The 18,246-nt window shown below is 44.0% G+C and overlaps 3 protein-coding genes across 5 annotated transcripts; 1 reads left to right on the plus strand and 2 right to left on the minus strand.

Moving 5' to 3' along the window:
- The first annotated feature begins 22 nt into the window (after positions 1–22).
- On the plus strand, positions 23–9,168 carry phldb2a (pleckstrin homology-like domain, family B, member 2a). 3 transcript variants are annotated; one of them, XM_049741811.2, is made up of 17 exons: positions 23–172; positions 1,073–1,166; positions 1,527–2,476; positions 2,555–2,875; positions 4,735–4,869; positions 5,039–5,176; positions 5,387–5,530; positions 5,885–5,995; positions 6,074–6,163; positions 6,268–6,405; positions 6,641–6,740; positions 6,841–7,039; positions 7,116–7,206; positions 7,338–7,484; positions 7,556–7,775; positions 7,890–7,975; positions 8,265–9,168. In XM_049741811.2, the coding sequence occupies exons 2-17, from the start codon at positions 1,112–1,114 to the stop codon at positions 8,403–8,405; spliced, it is 3,066 nt and encodes a 1,021-aa protein (XP_049597768.1). In that variant the 5' UTR covers positions 23–172; positions 1,073–1,111; the 3' UTR covers positions 8,406–9,168. The 3 variants fall into 3 exon arrangements, with proteins under 3 accessions (XP_049597768.1, XP_049597769.1, XP_049597770.1); XM_049741812.2 differs by having other exon boundaries at positions 2,555–2,776; XM_049741813.2 differs by lacking the exon at positions 5,387–5,530 and having other exon boundaries at positions 24–172.
- Positions 9,169–11,247: 2,079 nt separating this feature from the next.
- Positions 11,248–13,731, minus strand: LOC125982606 (APC membrane recruitment protein 2). Its single transcript, XM_049743431.1, has 2 exons — positions 12,898–13,731; positions 11,248–11,865 (listed from the first exon to the last, which is right to left on the minus strand). Exons 1-2 carry the CDS (start codon positions 13,729–13,731, stop codon positions 11,248–11,250), a joined length of 1,452 nt encoding a protein of 483 aa, XP_049599388.1.
- Positions 13,732–14,801: 1,070 nt separating this feature from the next.
- LOC125981831 (organic solute transporter subunit alpha) lies at positions 14,802–18,066 on the minus strand. The gene is made up of 8 exons (XM_049741867.1): positions 17,533–18,066; positions 17,121–17,272; positions 16,977–17,050; positions 16,441–16,599; positions 16,269–16,380; positions 16,066–16,212; positions 15,875–15,980; positions 14,802–15,786 (listed from the first exon to the last, which is right to left on the minus strand). The coding sequence occupies exons 1-8, from the start codon at positions 17,606–17,608 to the stop codon at positions 15,629–15,631; spliced, it is 984 nt and encodes a 327-aa protein (XP_049597824.1). The 5' UTR covers positions 17,609–18,066; the 3' UTR covers positions 14,802–15,628.
- Positions 18,067–18,246: the final 180 nt, after the last annotated feature.

Consider the following 18,246-nt stretch of genomic DNA (forward strand, 5'->3'; position numbering starts at 1 on the left):
GCTACAACTCTCCTCCTCTCCCCCTCCCCTCTCTGGGGAGGTGGGAAGGGTCTCCTGTCTGATCCTTTGTCACGGGAAGAGTTTGGGGTTTTACTCTGCTGCTGCCTCCGTGCAGGGACGAGAGGATTTCACCTAGCTCCATCCAACAGGGAGAGCAACTATGTCCTCAAAGGTAAGAGGAGGGACTTTTCTTGTGAAAGATGCTCACAGATAGATGCATGCCGAGATTAGATCAAATATTGCTGCTATTTAAAATCTAAAAAAGCATTTGGAAATTGTACTTAACTTCTGTTGTGTTATGGCTTTCAAGTTAAATTGTTCTCACATGTTTATCTGAATTGCCTTGACACTGTTGAGAAGAAACATTTGATTTAAAAAAAAAAAAGAAAGTGGGGTCAGCATCAAAATCACATTCTGGCATATGGTTTGATCATCATGGTTTGATTCCTTCTCGGTAGCTCAACTTACTCCATCTGCTTCAGCATATTGAACCGACTGTTCAGACATTGCATAGCTCAAAAAGTTTAGTCTCTTTTCCTTATTTGTGTTTTAATCCTCCTGCAATGACTCTTTGTTGAATGAAATACTTCCATCCCGTATAGTGTTTACATTTGCGTGTGTGTTAACTCTACGCATTAGCCAGCCAGCCTGTAGTCTGGGTGATGCCGTAAAACCTCTCACTGCTGACATGAGGCCCACCTCTTTTTTTCAGCGGGAGGGGTCCTAAGAATGAACTCACGCTGATTGATTGTGCGAGTGTGTAAAAGGATACCCTACTTCCTGTAGGCCAGGGCTCCAGACAGCAGGACCACAAAGTCTCACATCAACCATCTCTGCTCTTACTATGCATGTGGATTCAGCCTCACGACAGAAATCCCTCTTATGTCTGCACTATTTAAAGATGATTCAAATAATTAGATCTTTCTTCTCTTTAAATTTGCATGAAATAAAAGGCAGCCTTTATATTCTCGACAAATTTCGAGAAATGTTCAAATCGCACACGCGCCAAAGCTTCTTACGCAATCCCGCCTCAAGTCTGCATGTTGACTTTTGTTTTTTCCCTTTCTGGCAGCAAAGCACAGTTAAATCTTGAAGGACGGAGGTCAGCCAGATGAGCAGGATGCTTCCTCAAAGGGCGGCTGTGAGCACGCTCGGCTACAGCTCAGGTAAACTTTGACCTACAGGCTAACTTGCAAAATAAAATGACATTTCATACAAACCGGTCCGAGCATGTTGTAACTTCCGGGCCAGGTGTCAGTGTGCCCTTAAAGTGCGCTTAAGCATGCGTTCATAGGTGTTCTCACAGATGAACCCGTGACGCATGCTGGCTTCTTCCATTTTTAGAAGACACTTGGCAACCGAGAGGGCCAGTGTTTGTGTTGGGCTTGGAAGCATAAGAGCGCACATTCTTTGCTGGTTTTCCCCCTCTTACTCAGCACGTCAGCTTCTTAAATGGGCCTCACTTTATGACATGACCCCAAAAAGTGTCCGGATTACATGCTCTGTTAATTTGCTCCCATTTCCAGACTGTGTGAAGATGGAGCCGAGCGGCAGCAGCCCGGTTGGTGGAACCTTCCTCAGGGGCTCCCGCTCTAAGGCGGAGCTGCAGGAATTGATGGAGACGCTGCAGCGCAGGAAGAGTGCCCTGGAGGCCAGTCTGAGGGCGGCTGAGTGCAACCGCAAGTATTTCAATACGCCTTCCCCCGGAGGACCCCAGTCCAAACGACCACTCTCCATCCTCGGAACCAGTGAGCATCAGCAGTCTTCCTCGAGAAACTTCTCCTACGCGAGCAGTAGCAGCATGCCCCCTTCCCCTCGCCAGGGTGAGCGCCAGTTTAGCCCCAACGGCTTGCTCCGTCACCCAAACGCTCGGCACCAATCGCAAGACAGCCTCTTCCACCCTACGGATGGAAGTTCTTTCATCTCCTCTTATGGAGAACCCATACCTCGCTCTCCTAGAATTAAGAGCGGCACAGCTAGCGTGCCCTCGAGCCCTCGACTGGGCCGCAGACTCTACTCACATGGCAAAGCCGTAAGTGACTCCAGGCAGAGGAAATACTCCACAGGTTCCCTCAACAGTCTGGGCATGCACAGCCGCTCGCTACCCCGCCTTCACAATCCAGCCGATCCTCCCATTTTATCTCTGCCGCCTCATCTACATCGAGCAGGACGCTCGGCTGTGGCTCGGCGCAGTCTCTCCTCCCTTGAACAACCACCTGATGTGACGGTACCAGCCAGTATGCCCAATACACCCAGGAGGGCCAGCATGGCCTCCCTGAGCTCTCTGGGTTTTGAGATAGATGGGCCGAACTTGGATGCGGGCTTTGGAGAGCAGAGGTTATCTTTTGGGAAAGGCGGGCTGAGTCCAGGTCAAAGGGTGGGTAGCATCACTTCTTTGAACGGCAAAGAGGAGTTGAGAGACTACCACCAGCACCAGAGAGATGAGAGACTCAGGGAGCAGAAAGTGCACAAGTTGGTGAGTTTAGCATTGAGTCTTATGGATTTTGTCATTTGCGGAATACAAATGAGTGAGAGTGTATATGTTGGTCTGCAGGAAAGTCAGCGGCTGGAGACCATCATGACCCTGTGTACGGAGTTTGCACAGGTGGAGCCTGCAGGTTCAGCAGTTTCCGACCTGCAGAAGATCAATAAGGAGTTGGAGAAGCTGCAGGTGTCGGACGACGAGTCAGTTTTCTCCGACTCTCCCGGCGGCACGGCGCCGGAAGGCGGTTTTGGCACCAGAGGACGGGATTTGCTTCTCAGTGACGAGCAGCAGGTCAGCACTCGTCAGCAAAATGGTTACAGAGAAGTTGGCTCGCCGGCGCTTAGCCTTGGCGGCGGTGCACCCTCACCATCCAGCAACCACAGAGCTAAGGTCATTTTAAAGTCCATTTCATTTTTTCCAACTTGGCTCAATTTGCTTTCCAATGCAGCATCAATGATTCAGCCATTGTTGTTAGCGCACCTTAACAATCTCATCCTAGTTTGGCGATGTGCCTTTTGCTTACCAATATTTGCTTCTTGGCTATCTCCATTGACTTACATAATTGCCTTGCTAACAGTGTTGATCAAAATGTGAGGTGATGATGTCACCGCATCTCAGCAGACTAATGCTCTTATTGCACTCTTAAGCGTTTTAACCTTTGACCCTCATTGAAGAAGAAGTTTAAAGTCTGCATTAAGGCCGACTAACACAACAATGTGCGTCAGTTCTAGATGTTTTACGATATTTAATGGGTAATCAAATCGTAGACCCCTGACTCATAATTTATTTGAGCTGCCTGGCAAAAGTTTCCCACCCTAACTCACGACACTCGTGTTTGTTTAAGGCATTGATATTGGGTTACCATGGTTGGCTCACGGATTCACATGAAGGAATTAAAAGCAACGGCAGTTTGCGGTCCTGACTCCTTCTGAAATCTGTCTCTGTTTTGTGCATGACACACCCTTGCTCTTCAGCATTTTCTTTTTCGCCACTTGTGAAAAGGAGCACGAAAAGCCCTTACAGTAAACGGAATGCACTTTATCAGGCTGCCGAGAGCTTGTTTATCTTTTTTGTTTACCTTTTGTGGACTCACTGCGGATGATTAGCATTCTCGTGTTCTCCCTTTTTCCACATCGCTGTGTGCAGATCACCTTTTCAGGCGCAACCATTCAGGCTGAAGACTTTTTAATGGACATTTTACAGTAAATATTTAGTTCCAACTGGATTTGAGTTGAAGTAAAGTGGAAACATGTGCAGTGGCAATCTCTCGCATATGCTCCCCTCATTTTGTATAGAAAGCTCCTTTATCAGTTGCTGTTTAAGGGGTTTGTTTTAAGTGACATGTTAGTTGTTATGGGACTCCATCACAACTTTGATATTGCAATCATCATATTTGTGGTCATTGCTGATCTCTAAGTAAACGTATCAAATTGTGTAATTTCAGCTGCCAGGTCGGCTTCTCCTCCGTAGTCTAACTGGTCCCGTCTTTGTAAAAGTGAAGCCTTTTTCCACGCTAAAACAGTTACAAGCCGGCACTGTGTCTGGTTTTAATGAAGAAGACCTAAGTTGTGCTTCAACATTCAACTCCAAAAGAAAGGGAGAGAGGGGGGCAACAGGAAATGACTCTATCCCACTGAGAATTATTATGTGTGCATGTTTGAATGGAAGAATTCTAGTGTATACACATGGCAAAGCCGTTTTTCCAGATGTTAGGAACTTTGAATTGAAAAAAAAAATGAGACTATTGATTACACATAACCACAACCTTTAAAAAATATTGTTCTGTAAAACATGCCTGGGATGTGCTTGTCATATAATTATGTAGATATGTTATGATCCCTTACAGTACTTTACTAGAATTATTACCAATAATGATCAATTTATAAGTGTATCTTAATGGGAGGTTCTGGATACTTTGGCAAGACTAGCAACAAAATGCTCCAATTTCCATTAGGCTAAGTCCAAAAAGACTCCTGTTGTTGTTGTCATTCATCCAACAGTTACCAAGTTAAAACATCTGCCGCTGTTACTCTCAAAGGCGCTGGAATATCTGCTGCTCGTCTACGTGTTTAACATCACACCTAATGCAAGAAGCTAGTTTCATTTTCATTTGTCGTAAAAACGCCATGAAAGGTTAGGATGGAGATATTTATGTTCGGCTTGGATTATAAATGTCCATATAAGACGTATGCTGCGTGTGAGTGACAGAGAGAGAAGAACTAAACCAACCTCCCTTATATGGCATCCAGGTGTTGGAGAGTGCGCAGCTGAAGCAGGAAGTAACACACATTGAAGAGGAGAGGATCCAAGTTGTCAACAACATTGAGGAGCTGGAGCAGAAGATTAAAGACCTGGACAACCAGATGGAAGAGTCAGTGAGAGAGGTAGCGCATGCCCACACAATGTTTTGCTTTCAAAAACTGTTGAGTCATTACTCCTCCAACACAGCTGATGAGCAATGAAATAATATTAAAATCTGAAGTGTTTTTTTTTTTCTTTTCTGAGTTCATCACCAGTTTATTTCTTTCCTCCCTTTTTAAATATTTCCTGCAGATGGAGGTAGAGTGCGCTTTGCTGGAAGGGGAGCAAGAATCAGAGATGGCTCAGATGCAAAAAGAAAAGGAGCTTCTGGACCAGCTTAAGGAAAATATTCATAGTACTGAAAAGATTAGCCACACTGAGAAAGCACAGGTAAAAAAAAAAAAAAACAGTTTGTATTATTGTGCCCTTCTAATGACCAATAAGAAAATGGCACGTCAATTACGGTGACACATTTGAGTAGCTCAGAAAAGGAAGTGTTGACAAACCCATCTGATCTGGACCATCAAATTTGCCTCCTCATAGATTCATTTAAATGGTGCATGAATGAATATATATATATATATGTCCTGTCTGTCGTAGGAAGCAGAGGAGCAAGCAAAAAGCTTGGAGGAATTGGAGTTTCAAAAATTGGAGAGAGAGATTCACCAAGATGAGGAAAAGGAAAATCAGAGTCAATTACTGAGAGAAATTGCTGACTGTCAGCGTCTCGCTATCACGCGCAAGGTACATATCGTATGTACGGTTCAATATACAGAACATACAGAGCTGAAACTGCTGAGCCAATTGGGAGTCTGGCTTTGGTTACCATAACGACCAGGGGGGCAACAACCCTGATGTTACGGTGGTGTGTCACATCCATTTGAGATGTAGCTTTTTTTTTAATGATAGTTCCTCCACATTACGATGAGAGTGAAGTTGCTTGAAAGTGACTCTAGATCTTCTCCAGGATTTCTGATCAGGTTATGGGTGGGGAAGTATGTAAATTAAATGTAAAGTTTCCAACATGAAAACAGTTTTCACTCCCAAATTAAAAAAAATGTGCTGCCAATTTACTTTTTTTTTTCTTCCTTCTCGCAGGAGAGACTTGCGACTCTGAAGAAACAGTCCTCGCAGATTACTTTACAGTCTCAGCAGGAGAGAGAAGACTTCCAGAGGGAAAAAAGCAATCTGCTCATCATGCTGCAGAAGGTAAGCCATTCAGCAAAAAACTGGCCCAGCTCGACAAATGCGTTGCCATCACTGAAGATGTCATCATGACGACCGCAGGAGAGAGACAAGCTGGCGTCTTTGGAAGGAAAGTATGCAGAGCTGTCTGAGAAGCAGAACTTGGCCAATAGCAACGGGGCCGTCAAAGAGGTGGGTGTCAGAATAATACAATTTGTGGACAAAAGTTCTGAAAGAAGTTGGCAAATTGTTTCCGCCCACGATTGAGAAGCTTTCAAGCTGCCTTTCTGCTGTAGCATTTGCACTCGGCAAAGGAAAGAAGAAGAAGCGGGAAGGAAAACTCGGCCCATCTGAGCGACAACACGACGCCGAAGAGGAGCCAGCAGATCGTCACTCCCTACGGACGATCTCTGGGACGCACCCTTCCGCCCAAGGTCATTATTTATTCATCAATACAATCTTCCAGGAAATTGCCCCATAAAATGCAGACTTTTAGATTCCATTTGTTATTCATAATAATTAAGCTACAGAGGAGGGTGGGATTTAAAAAAAAAATATTGTGCCAAATAGTAATCCACCACTAGACAGACTTGCACTTGTGCGAATGCCGCGGTGCCTTGCCGTGACCAGCAATCTGCGTTTTTCTTTTTTTCCCTCCCCCTTCTACAGGCCCATCTGCCTCTGTCACAAAGCTCCAGCTGTGGCAGCGTCATCCCACAAGGGCTCAGCTTTGCCCCCCGAGACCTAAATGCTCGCCGCCAGCCAAAAAGTGAGTCATCGTCGCACTGTTGCGTCCAATAAACAACAACTGCTGGAATAGTGTCAGTTCTTTCATAATTTGATATCATTTCATTCCGTTCTGCCGGCAGGCCACACACATATGAATGACGCCGTACACAGCCGACAAAGAAAAAGTGATTTTGGTAGTCGGATGCTCTCTGAGGCCAACGTTTACCTGGACTCTTTGTCCTACCCGGATAACAGCCAGGCCTCCGACACCATCAGTGTGGACAGTTCTGACAGCATGGAGACCAGCTTCTCCGCATGCTCTCCAGATAACATCTCCAGGTTGAACATCATCAGTCATGTTGATGGTGATGATGTGGCTCAAAATAATTGTATTGTCTTCTCTCTTTTCTGCCAGTGCCAGTATGACTAACATGGCCAAGCTCGAGGAGATGGAGCGTTTACTCCGAGAGGCCCAGGTGGAAAAGCTAAGGCTGCTTGAGCACAGGGTAACTCACTATATAATAAAATCTAAACTAACAGTATTAAAACTCACCCCCCCCCCCCCTTTTTAAAAAACAAAAACAAAGTGAGCATACCTTCTGTTTGTGTCTGTTTGTGGCCGATGTGGCACGCTTAGGAACGGGAGATGGAGATACGCCGGCAAGCTTTGGAGGAAGAGCGAAGACGGAGGGAGGAACTGGAGAAACGCCTGCAGGAGGAGACCAACCGGAGACAAAAACTTGTGGAGAGGGAAGTGAAGCTCAGGGAGAAACAGAGATCGCAGGTACGTTAACATCACACACCTCAAATAAGATGAGACGCACAAAATGACGACGTCATCTGTTTGGTCTGCAGTCCCGACTTCTGTCGCGCTACTTACCCATGAGGAAAGACGACTTTGACCTTCATTGCCATATTGAGGCAGCGGGCCACAATCCAGACGCCTGCTTCCACCTGGCCATCACGGACAAAACATGCAGAGGCTTCCTTGTAAAAATGGGAGGGAAAATAAAAACCTGGAAGAAGCGCTGGTTTGTTTTTGACCAGAATCGCAGGACGCTCACTTACTATGCGGGTGAGGAACTCTTCTTTCAATTTGACACATGACAGAAGAGCAGTGATGGATGTCATCTTTAAAATATTCCGGGATACCTTGAAGGCTAGATTGCTTTTTCCCTTCTCACCACAGATAAGCATGAGACCAAGATGAAAGGAGTCATTTATTTCCAGGCAATAGAGGAGGTGTACTATGATCATTTGAAGAATGCACACAAAGTAAGATGATTCTATGCTCAACTTTTTTTTTTTTTATCTTTTGTTCACAGTTGTGATCTTAACTCTCTCTCTCTCTCTCTCTCTCTCTCTCTCTCTCTCTCTCTCTCTCTCTCTCTCTCTCTCTCTCTCTCTCTCTCTCTCTCTCTCTCTCTCTCTCTCTCTCTCTCTCTCTCTCTCTCTCTCTCTCTCTCTCTCTCTCTCTCTCTCTCTCTCTCTCTCTCTCTCTCTCTATCTCTCTATCTCGCTCTCTCTCTCTCTCTCTCTCTCTCCTTTCAATTGTGCACCCAAGAGTCCCAACCCCTCGTTGACCTTCAGTGTGAAGACTCATGACCGAGTCTACTACATGGTGGCCCCGTCTCCCGAGGCCATGCGTATCTGGATGGATGTTATTGTGACAGGAGCAGAGGGACACATGCACTTCATGGTGTAGTAGATCCTTAAAGGTCTTTTTTTAGGGGGGATATTTGCACGATTCCAATTCTGTGTGTTTGAATGTGTATTGCATTATCTATGTGATGTCTTAGAGACAACTCATTCGCTATCTTGTAATCAAATATAAAGATTCTATACCAGTCTTATAATTAAGCTATTTAGTTGATTATGTACTTGAGCAACATTCATCGGTGACAGAACTAAAATGGCCAACAGTAGAGCACAGAAACACAGTGCACCAAATTGTTCCAAATCCTTTTTGCACAAACAAATGAATGCATATAGTAATCTACTTATTTGAGCTACATGTCTGTTTTGAAGTCCGTGCAAGTCCATATTAAATGGATTTATGTTGCTAATTTTCAGTGTTATATTACCTCCAGTATTTGTGATGCCAGCAAGTCATTTTTGAAATAAAAAATAATTTGTGGCGTCCTCTAGCGGCAATAGAAGCTGATGACAATTTTTGATAAGGTCATTTATACTTTGGGCTTAACATTTCAGTATTCTTTTTCCACCAGCAGAGGCCCTCATTGCGAGATATTTTGCAAAAGCATGACGTAATGCTTTTATTGTTCTGCTTGATAGCAGTTCAAATTTGATCAACGTGCTCTTGTATGACTTGTATATCACATTTATATATTTTTATATTTCAATATACATTTTTATATTTTCAACATGAATGGTTTTGTTAGACAACGTGTTTTCTTGTTGCAATAATAGGTTTGAACAAAAAAAATTAAAATGAATTTTTTTATGAATGTTATATGTATGTCTCTTCTCTGTAAGCCTTTATATTGTTAATGTCAGACCAGTATGAAACATCCCATCGCATGATAAGGCAAACAAGATGCCCCAAATAGTCATCATCTCAGGCATTGAAGCAAAATTAATATGCGCATGAGTTACTTAATTTACCAGCATGATGTGACATGTTACTTGCTCCAGGCAAATGAATAATGATTAGCATTAATTAAACCTTGATACACACAAACAATCAGGTCAAATCCACAGCTGAGTTTTTAGTCAATTCCTGTATTCCAATAATGCAAATGAATGAGTTTTCTTTTTAGTGAGTAAGCAAAGCACTCATGTTTTCAAACTCCTCCCATTAAAGCCTGCGGCCTTCTATTGGTTGACCTAGTGGAGTTGGCATGGAAACACAGAATGAAGCATGCTAAATTAGGCTCGTAAGGGGCACATCTCTCTCCGGAGGCAGATGTAGACTCAAACACGAGATGCACCGGGGTGGCCGCCCCACTGCATTATGGGCGATGGAATTGGTGTACCACACCGAGGGTGCACACAAACACTTGATTGTCTCTAAAAGCTTATGCAATGAGTCTCAAAAAGTCAAGGCCAGTGTGTTCTGTAGCTCAACTAGCATAAATACTGCTCTAGTCTTTATGAGTGTGAAAGAGACATCATGTGAATGGTTATTGACAAAGGGACATTTATTAAGTTCTCCTGAAGGAGCTTCCTAATGCAAACCGCAGCGAGAATCATACCATCCATTTCCCAAGTGCATAATGCGATTACAATATCGACTCGGAGAAATATTACTTCCACTTGCTCTTAAAGTGTAAATATTTAAGAGCCATGATCACTTGTTGCGCTGTGCTGTGTGGGAAACTCATCTCCTCCAATATCTTTTGTTGTTCTCACTTTTATTTACTCTGCTGTACGCTTCCCATTTATTCTCATCTTACTCTTTCCCCGCAGAATATTTGCATTTGTTTAAAAGGGATGCCCAAAGATCACACGCCATGAATAGCAACGCGTTAATGAGCTGCGTGAGTTCCCTTGCAGCGGATTGGCCAGGTTGTAGTTGACATTAATGTGCTTTCTATTCAGGTCAGTGAACTCGCAGTGCGGATGCTGTCACAATCGCGTTCTGGGAGGAGGTCACAGTGTAACCAAGCTGAAAATCTTTATATGCTCTTATCTTTTTCGGAATGACGACACGGTTATGTCATTTCCTTCCATATCAAATTAGCATAAAAGATAATCCGCCGCACTTCATAAATCCTTTTTTATGAGCTGCTTTAAAAATGTCACACTGACCCGCAGTTTAAATAGAACAAATCCACTTGCAGAGTACACTCATATAATTTTATTGATTAAATAGGAAACTACATGACTATGCACACAGATTGAGCATAAGCAGGATGAGGATATGTGTCAATATACACACTGCAAAACACATCTCTGCATCCTCTCAAACGTCCACGGAGTCAGCCGTAGTGGCTGCCGAGTCATTTCCATCCCTGTTTCAAAGTCCCAGTCTCTCCCTTTGTTCACCATGTGATCAACCCATGTTGTATAGGAGCAGGCAAACACAAAAGGGAATGTACATTGGACGAGTGCAAATATAAAACGGCACATTTGCTGCTACATAGGTACAGTAGATCCCGAGCTAGGTGTGGAATGTATATTAGGAGCTGCAATTTCTGGATCGAAACCAGTAACAGAGTGGTCCCGGAAAGAAAGACGAAAAGGTTTGGACGACCTCTACAAAACGTCGGCGTAACAAAAGTTTAAAATACTGTAGAAAAGATCGACTTGAAATCTGTAGGAAAAGCAACCTTTAAAAAAGGCACCAGTCCAAGATGTGAGAGACATTCCAAGAGAACTTTTTATCTTGCCGAAGAGGGATTGTTGCTGTGTTGACATTTGACCCTGAACCTTGTGTGAATTTGCGTGGACATGTTTGTGCTTCAGTTCAGTTCCTGTTTGTGATCTTGTGACATCGGCGGGTGACAATGAGCATCAAAGTTAAAGGGGGAATATGGTTGCAGTCATAACTTTGGAGAAACAGCATGGCGTGTCATAGTACCTTATTATTTTCTCACGGCACCAGCAGTTGCGGGCTTATTGCCCACCCTGCGGACCGGGACTCTGGAGACGGGTATCTTGGTACGAGGGGTTTCTTTAGCTTGTGGTATTTGCGAGGCGGTTGGAGACTGTGCTCCGTGCTTGACGGGGATCTTAGAGTCACGCGGAACACCGGCGGGGGTTTTGGACTGCTGAATCTGCTGACTCTCCTCCTGGCTGTGTTTGAAAGTGGCCACATGGACCTCGACACTGCCACGTTTGTCTCTGCTCCCAGTGTTGTCCAAAAAATGCTTGTCCTCTTGGATGGGGGTGGGCGGGTCTCTGCTTGAATCGTCATCAGTATGTTGGCTGTCCCGCACTGGTAGCTTTCCAGCTCGGGCTCCTCCAACCACGGGTATTTTGCTAATTGTCTTTACTTGTGTCCTCCTTTCTTTGGGGACGTCGGCGCGTGACCCATTATGCTGCTCCTCCGGTTTCTGTTCATCTGCGCTACTCGGCCGAGACAATTGTCCATTTGTTGATGGCTCATTGCCGCTTGTCTTGTCAAATGCTGCAGTTGGACTTGGCAAAGGCACGGGGGTAGTGGCAGGGGGAGCGGGGGATTTTGGTTGAGTGATGGGGATCTGTATTGGAGCAGGAGGACTTTTCAGTACAGGAACTGATATATGGGCCGAGGCGGGAGGCTCAGGAGATGTTGGCACAGAAACAGGAGGATCTTTAGTCACAGACACTAAAGATGCAGGAACAGGACGGTCTTTAAATAGAGTCGCAGGGGGCGGAGGGGAGACTGGACTCTTACTTGTGGCAGGGGTCGATGGGAGTTCTTTAGAAACTGTAAGAATAGTGCTATCTAAAGATATGGGAGATTTTTTAGCTGTAGAGGAACCTGTGTGGTTAGGCTCGGGTTGGGAAAAATGTGGCGCAACCCATTGGTTGGACATTTGTACAGGTTTGGAAATGGTTGGCATTGTTGTGGTTATTGTGGCGTGGGAAATTGAAGAAGGCCGGGTTTTGACTAGACTCGGAGCAGTTTCCACCTTTGCAGCTACATTTTGAGGTTTGGGGGATGCGGAAATTTCAGAATTGCTATCGGGTTGAGTGCAAGTAGCAGGGGATGACAGACTATGGGTTGCAGGTTTATGGGATGCAAGAACTGTCGTAGCTACTGGAGGAGGTTTACTTACTGAGGCGATGGTTGGAGAAGCGAGAGAAGGAGCCACTGTGTCTGGTGAAGCTACCTTTCCAAAAGTGGAGTTACAAGTGGTGACTTGAGTCTTGTCCAGAGAAGACTGGTTAGTGGCAGTAGTGCTCGGTATGGTTTTCAGTGTTATCGAAGGGGTGGACATTATGGGAGGGCTTGATGAAAGTTTCACGTTTGTGGATGTCGAAGGTGATTTTATTGTAATCCCAACAGAAGGTTGCCCAGAGGCTGGAGAAGAGTCCAAACTTGGTTTGACTGACTCGTTCGTCAGAGTCAAGGGTTTGGTCAAATTGGTCACGACTGGCGTAGCTACAGAAGACGAGGTTGGGGTTGTCACACAAGTAATAGAAGGACCGCCGACAGCTACAGGTGAGGAAGAGGTGGTCACAGAAGTGGAGGTTAGAGGAGAAGTGCTGGCAGGTCTGGTGGAAGGAGAAGTGGCCGATGCTGAGACCTTAGGTGATTCCGGGCTGGAGGCGCGTCTGCTTTTTCCCCAATCAGCTTTCACGTCAGCCATGATATTGCCTCCTGAGATGGACTCGAAGGTGAGGAGTGAGGAGATGTCTTCCAGCAAGGAGCCCAGGCTGCTCTCAGCTGGCACCACTGGAGCTTCTGTAGCAGGCACAGGTGCCGCATCCTTCTCAGTTCCGCTCGCATCGCTAGCTGGTATCGGGGAGCTCTCACGGGTCACTTTCTCATGGCTCTCCGGAGAGCGAGGACAAGATTTGGGGGTGAGGCCAATGTCCTCTTTGATGATTTCCACACTGTTGGAGCGGGAGGACATGAGGAGTGGGCTCGGGGGAGCGTCCACCTTGTCCTCCTTATCTTTCGGGCGTAACTTCATGCTGCCAAAGAGGCCCTTCAACCCTTGCCGTTGTCTTGTCGTTGGCTGGCAGACGGTGTGGACTCTGCGCTCCCCCCCTCCTCTCCGGGTTCCCCTCAGCCGTTTGAAAAAACTGATGGACCTGGTCGATCCGATTGAAGAGATGGAGTTGCGAGCGGCAGCCAGGACGCCATCTTCGCCCGTCGGCTCTTCCTCTGTGTGCTCGCCGTCTCCTTGACTCACCTCCCGCGCCTTCTCCTTATCCGCCTCCAGCTCGGCATCAAGCGCGGCGCCTTCGGGTAATCCATCGAGGGTTTGGCTCCTGCTGACAGGTGACTTGTTGTTTTTAAGAGAAAATATGTTACCGGGCTTGCGTTTGCCAAACAGCTTGAATCCTTTTCGTATTTTTCCACTTGGTTGGGATTCACAAGGTGGGGGGTCCACGTTCTCCGTCTGGACATCCATCTTTTCTCTGCGTCAGTCCACGTCTCCTCCCCTCTTTTGATGCGGTTATTATTCGCGACTCACAGGATGGAGCATTTACATTGGAGTTTATCTTTGTCTCCCTCGGATGAACGTCTTCACCTGCGTTGCTCTCCCCGCGTTTACTATGTTATCGTCTGTCTGCGGTTCCCTCCCTCTGTCCCTCCAATGCTTTCTCCTCTCGTTCGCCCTCAAAAGCCCCTCCCCTTTGCCTTGCTTTTGCCTGGCTCCTCTCTCCAGTTACCATGGCAACTGAGGGGGTAAGCTGCTTTCGTCAGCAATGCAGACCCAAGGGCTGTCATCAACATGTTCTTTCTTTCTTTATCCATACGCCTGATGACTGTTTATATAAACGGCAGAGACAATTAGACTAGTAATAAAAATTCTGATGTGCCAATAATCACGACATGTTTAAATATCTCAATTCATTTTGTTCACTGCATCCCTACGTGCATGACCATCATCATTTAAATAAAGCTTAACTGCAAATAAAATTGCCCTTGTCTTATTATTAGTGATAATAACGTGGCATTTGAACGGGTGAATAGACTTTACTGTCTATCTTATATGAAGTCCTATAAAAATGAAACCAAGGTAAATAATTTTAAAACCTTTCCACCATTGTGACCTTTGACCATTAAAACATAATTCTTGTCTAATTATTTTCTTTATAATATAGTAATATTACATCATTATAAATATATACATCTCTTTATAATATAGTAATATTACATCATTATAAATGTATACGATATAATATACATATAAATTATATAATGTATAATGTATGAGGTATGGTAGAATATCGACTGGTATGTTTGCTTGGGTGTTAATGTTGTCACTGTAATTTTTAAAACCAATGAATCAAATTTAAAGCGGAAGAAGACCAAGCCTTTGAATCAGAACTGAACACAACAAAATCATGAGAACGATTGCATAACTGCAGAGGAATAGTTACGTGAATACAACAAAGTATCTGTTTTTGAAGTTCAAGTCAATAGAAACCTTTGGTATAATTCTAGTAGCATATCATTAAGAATGCAACATCATACTCAGAAATGAGAGCATCTTTATCTTTTTGTTTGCATGCATAATAAAAGTACATAGTACAGTATTTTGATGCAACATGTCAACTTTGCTGCTTTTTATAAATGAGGTGGGGTGGGGGGGTCCTTGAGGATTCCAAGTGGAACACGCCCTCTTTTGGCCATTAGAGGAACAGCAGATAAAGCTGCCACTTCATCCAAGTATTTTCTGCTTTGTACTAAGTGGGTCAGCAGTCTTTAAATAAACCATTTTTGTTTTGTTCACAGACAACAAAAGTTTTGGTGGGAGTGCTACGTGGATAATGCAGATACACATCACGCATAAAAACCCTTAAATACTTGATTCCATTGAGCCATGAAATAACATTCCATTATGACAATCTTCATGTAAACACTGCTTAATTGTGCATACATTAAACAATGAGAAAAATAATATTGTGTCAGGGATTATAGCTATAATCAGAGGCCTTCATAAAATATATTTTAAAAATTCAGTCTTTAAAAAGATAATAGTGTTACTAATAGAACAATAAGTCAATACGTAAAGATGAGTACATATTGAGAAAAAAAAGTAGGCCTGAACTAGCCAAAACAAAATGATATGGCTCCTTTTAAGTGTGACTTTGATATTAATTATTCAAAGGTTAATTTGTGTGAACTAGGAACTAACCTAAAATAATTTAGTCAAATTAGTAAATACGGTCCTGCAGAAATCCTGTCATATAATGTTTTCTTCCACTTGAGTGAGGTAGTTTCGCCTCAGAGAACAACATGAAAATTGACCATTTGAGCAATGGTACCTCAGATAAAGCGCATCTTTCAGCTCCCCTCGTTCAGACGTCGTGCTCCATGTGGGCGGCCTGCAGGGAGACGCCATCCTTGTGCTGGTCACACGCGGGTGAGCTAAGCGTTTCATATGTACGACGATAAAAGAAGCGAGTAACCAGGGTGATGATAAACATCTCCATGATCATCATCTGCTGACTTAGCACTGTGGGAAACAGACAGAAAAGAGATCGACTTCAGGTCAGGCCAAAATGAGAGGATAGTAAATATTGCGACATGGAAATGATTCTCACTGGAGCCACGGGCCTGCGAAGAAAAGGGAGGGGCGCAGGCGATGGTTCCATCCAGAGCCAGAATGTTGATGATGGACGTCTGCAGTTGACTTAGTACGAGTATTAGCTAAGGATTAAAAACAAGCACTTAGTTAATGGGATGCATTATATAATACGTTTTGTTTTACAACAAACAGCTCATGTCAACTCACTTGGTACATGGCGTACTTTGGTACGATATTGAGTTGGCGTAAAAGGTGGTTGGTGTTCATGAACACGATGGCCACGGGCCACAGGGAGGTGATGGTGAGAACGCCAATGAACGGGTTGATCCAAATTGCAGTGCCGGTGATCTCGAGCTGGAAAAGAACGGTTCGTTTGCAGTTCCGGGGATGCAGCAAGAAAGGAAACTTACATCTGAGAGGTCAAAGTTTCCATTTGTCCACAGTATTATGGAGAGGATGCTCAGCACCGTTTTGAGGATGGCGTACTGCAGTGCACCCAACTTCAGCAGGAACAGCATGCCCCTAAAAAGGATTTGCTTTTAATTCCACTGATGTAGGATGGAAAAAATTAAAAGTCCGTACCGTGACATGGGCACACGAGGTAAACAGAGGCAGCAGCAGCAGCATGGCCCCGTGGTGATCTTGAAGGGTTTCCCAGAAAAGCGCTTCAGAAATTCATCGCTGCCACCCAACTCCTCAATGAGCAGAACCAACACTTTGTACACCACCACTGCAAAATAACTGCAGAAATGGAACCGCCTTTCAATAACAATTCAAGTATTTGTGGGCAAATTGAATGAATATGAAACATGCAAACTAGTGTGACCTGTGATCTTTTCCCGTGTAATGATTCATCGAGCGGTTTAAACCACACTCAGACTTTACACGCAAGGTTTCACTCCGAGTTAATGACGCGTGTTGACGTGACAGTTGAGTAACTTGCTCAAGGGCATATTTCCAACGAGAGTGGTTCATTTTTACATTTTGTCTCAAGCAAAAAACATGCTTAAGGGCATATTTCCAATGAAAGTAGTTGTAATTAATTTTTACATTTTGTCTAAAGCAAAAAACATAAGGCAAAAATTTATTTTTATAACCCGAAAGCTGAAAACACGCACCAATTTGACGTCATATCTGTGACCATAACAGCCCTGGGGATCCACATGCCAAAACACGACATGGTGGCGATGACCTGAAATACGTAAATGGTGAGTCCATTCATAAAATGGCAGACATATTTAGGAGGGCAACGGGAAGCTTACAGGTGCGGCTCCATTGACCCAAATGATGGTTGTCTTCTTCGGGTAGGGCAGTTTTTTATAAATATAAACGCATTGCTCCAAATAGAGAAGCAGGGATGTGCAGGACATGAAGGTGAGCATGGCGTACAGACCTATTCCGAACGCATCTAGCTCTGATTGGAACACACAAAAAGGAAAATTATAGTCGTGCAACAAAGAGAAAATATGAACATGGCTAGAGCATCCTCTGATTACATAAAAGTCATTTCTGTTCTTAGAATTAGAAGAGATTCTGAGTATTCAGCACAACACTGAATCGGCTTTTATTATCCTATTTTTGGCTTAAAGCTATTTTGACGTGTACGAAATGCAGAATCTGAAGACTTCAGATGCTTTGTCATTCGCTTGACCTGCTGGATAAGGAAAGACTTACGCTTTATCACATCCAAAGCCAGAGGGGGTTCCTGCAAACAGGCGGGATCAATGCTGCTGTTGTTGATGTCCTCCATAGCTCCTGATGTTCTTCTTGCCTAAAATTCCCCCCTATAAATCCTCTTATTCGAATTTCATGAGCTCTGATCAAACCAAGTTTCTACAGAGAAAGTGACGGGGGGTAAAAAAGTAGTCCTCCCTCACATGGCCGTGTGGGCAATGGGTTCAAGTCAAGTGTACTTTAACCTTATGCTACTTTTAAGGAGCCATGGCTTGATGACATGTTAAGAAATCACAGTTTTACGAGAATCCCTACAGAAGTAACGGTCGCTCATTCATTCACAGGCAGTCGCAGTCATTAAGATGACAGTAAATGAATGTATCATCACACGTGAACTTTGGCTGGGCGTAGAGGGTGAATATAAAAAAGGTGTAAAACTGATAAAGGCCATTTGGAAGGCAGACTGCTTGCGATGTATTTTATGATTTCTATATTATTTAGAAAATAAGAAAATTAAATTTGAAGAAGGGGGGTATACACTGCCTCTAAGTTATGGTTTGATAGTCATAATGCAAAACATTAACTAGAATTTAATTAACATTTTAGAAAAATTCAATCCAACCAAATACCTCAACTATTTTGTATAATGTGTGTGGTGGAAGAAAAACGTATCAAATCCAGAAATTAAATCATCACTGTGCTTTTTTTAAAATA

The sequence above is a fragment of the Syngnathus scovelli genome, chromosome 15 (assembly GCF_024217435.2).
Source record: "Syngnathus scovelli strain Florida chromosome 15, RoL_Ssco_1.2, whole genome shotgun sequence".
In the NCBI taxonomy this organism is placed as follows: Eukaryota; Metazoa; Chordata; class Actinopteri; order Syngnathiformes; family Syngnathidae; genus Syngnathus; species Syngnathus scovelli.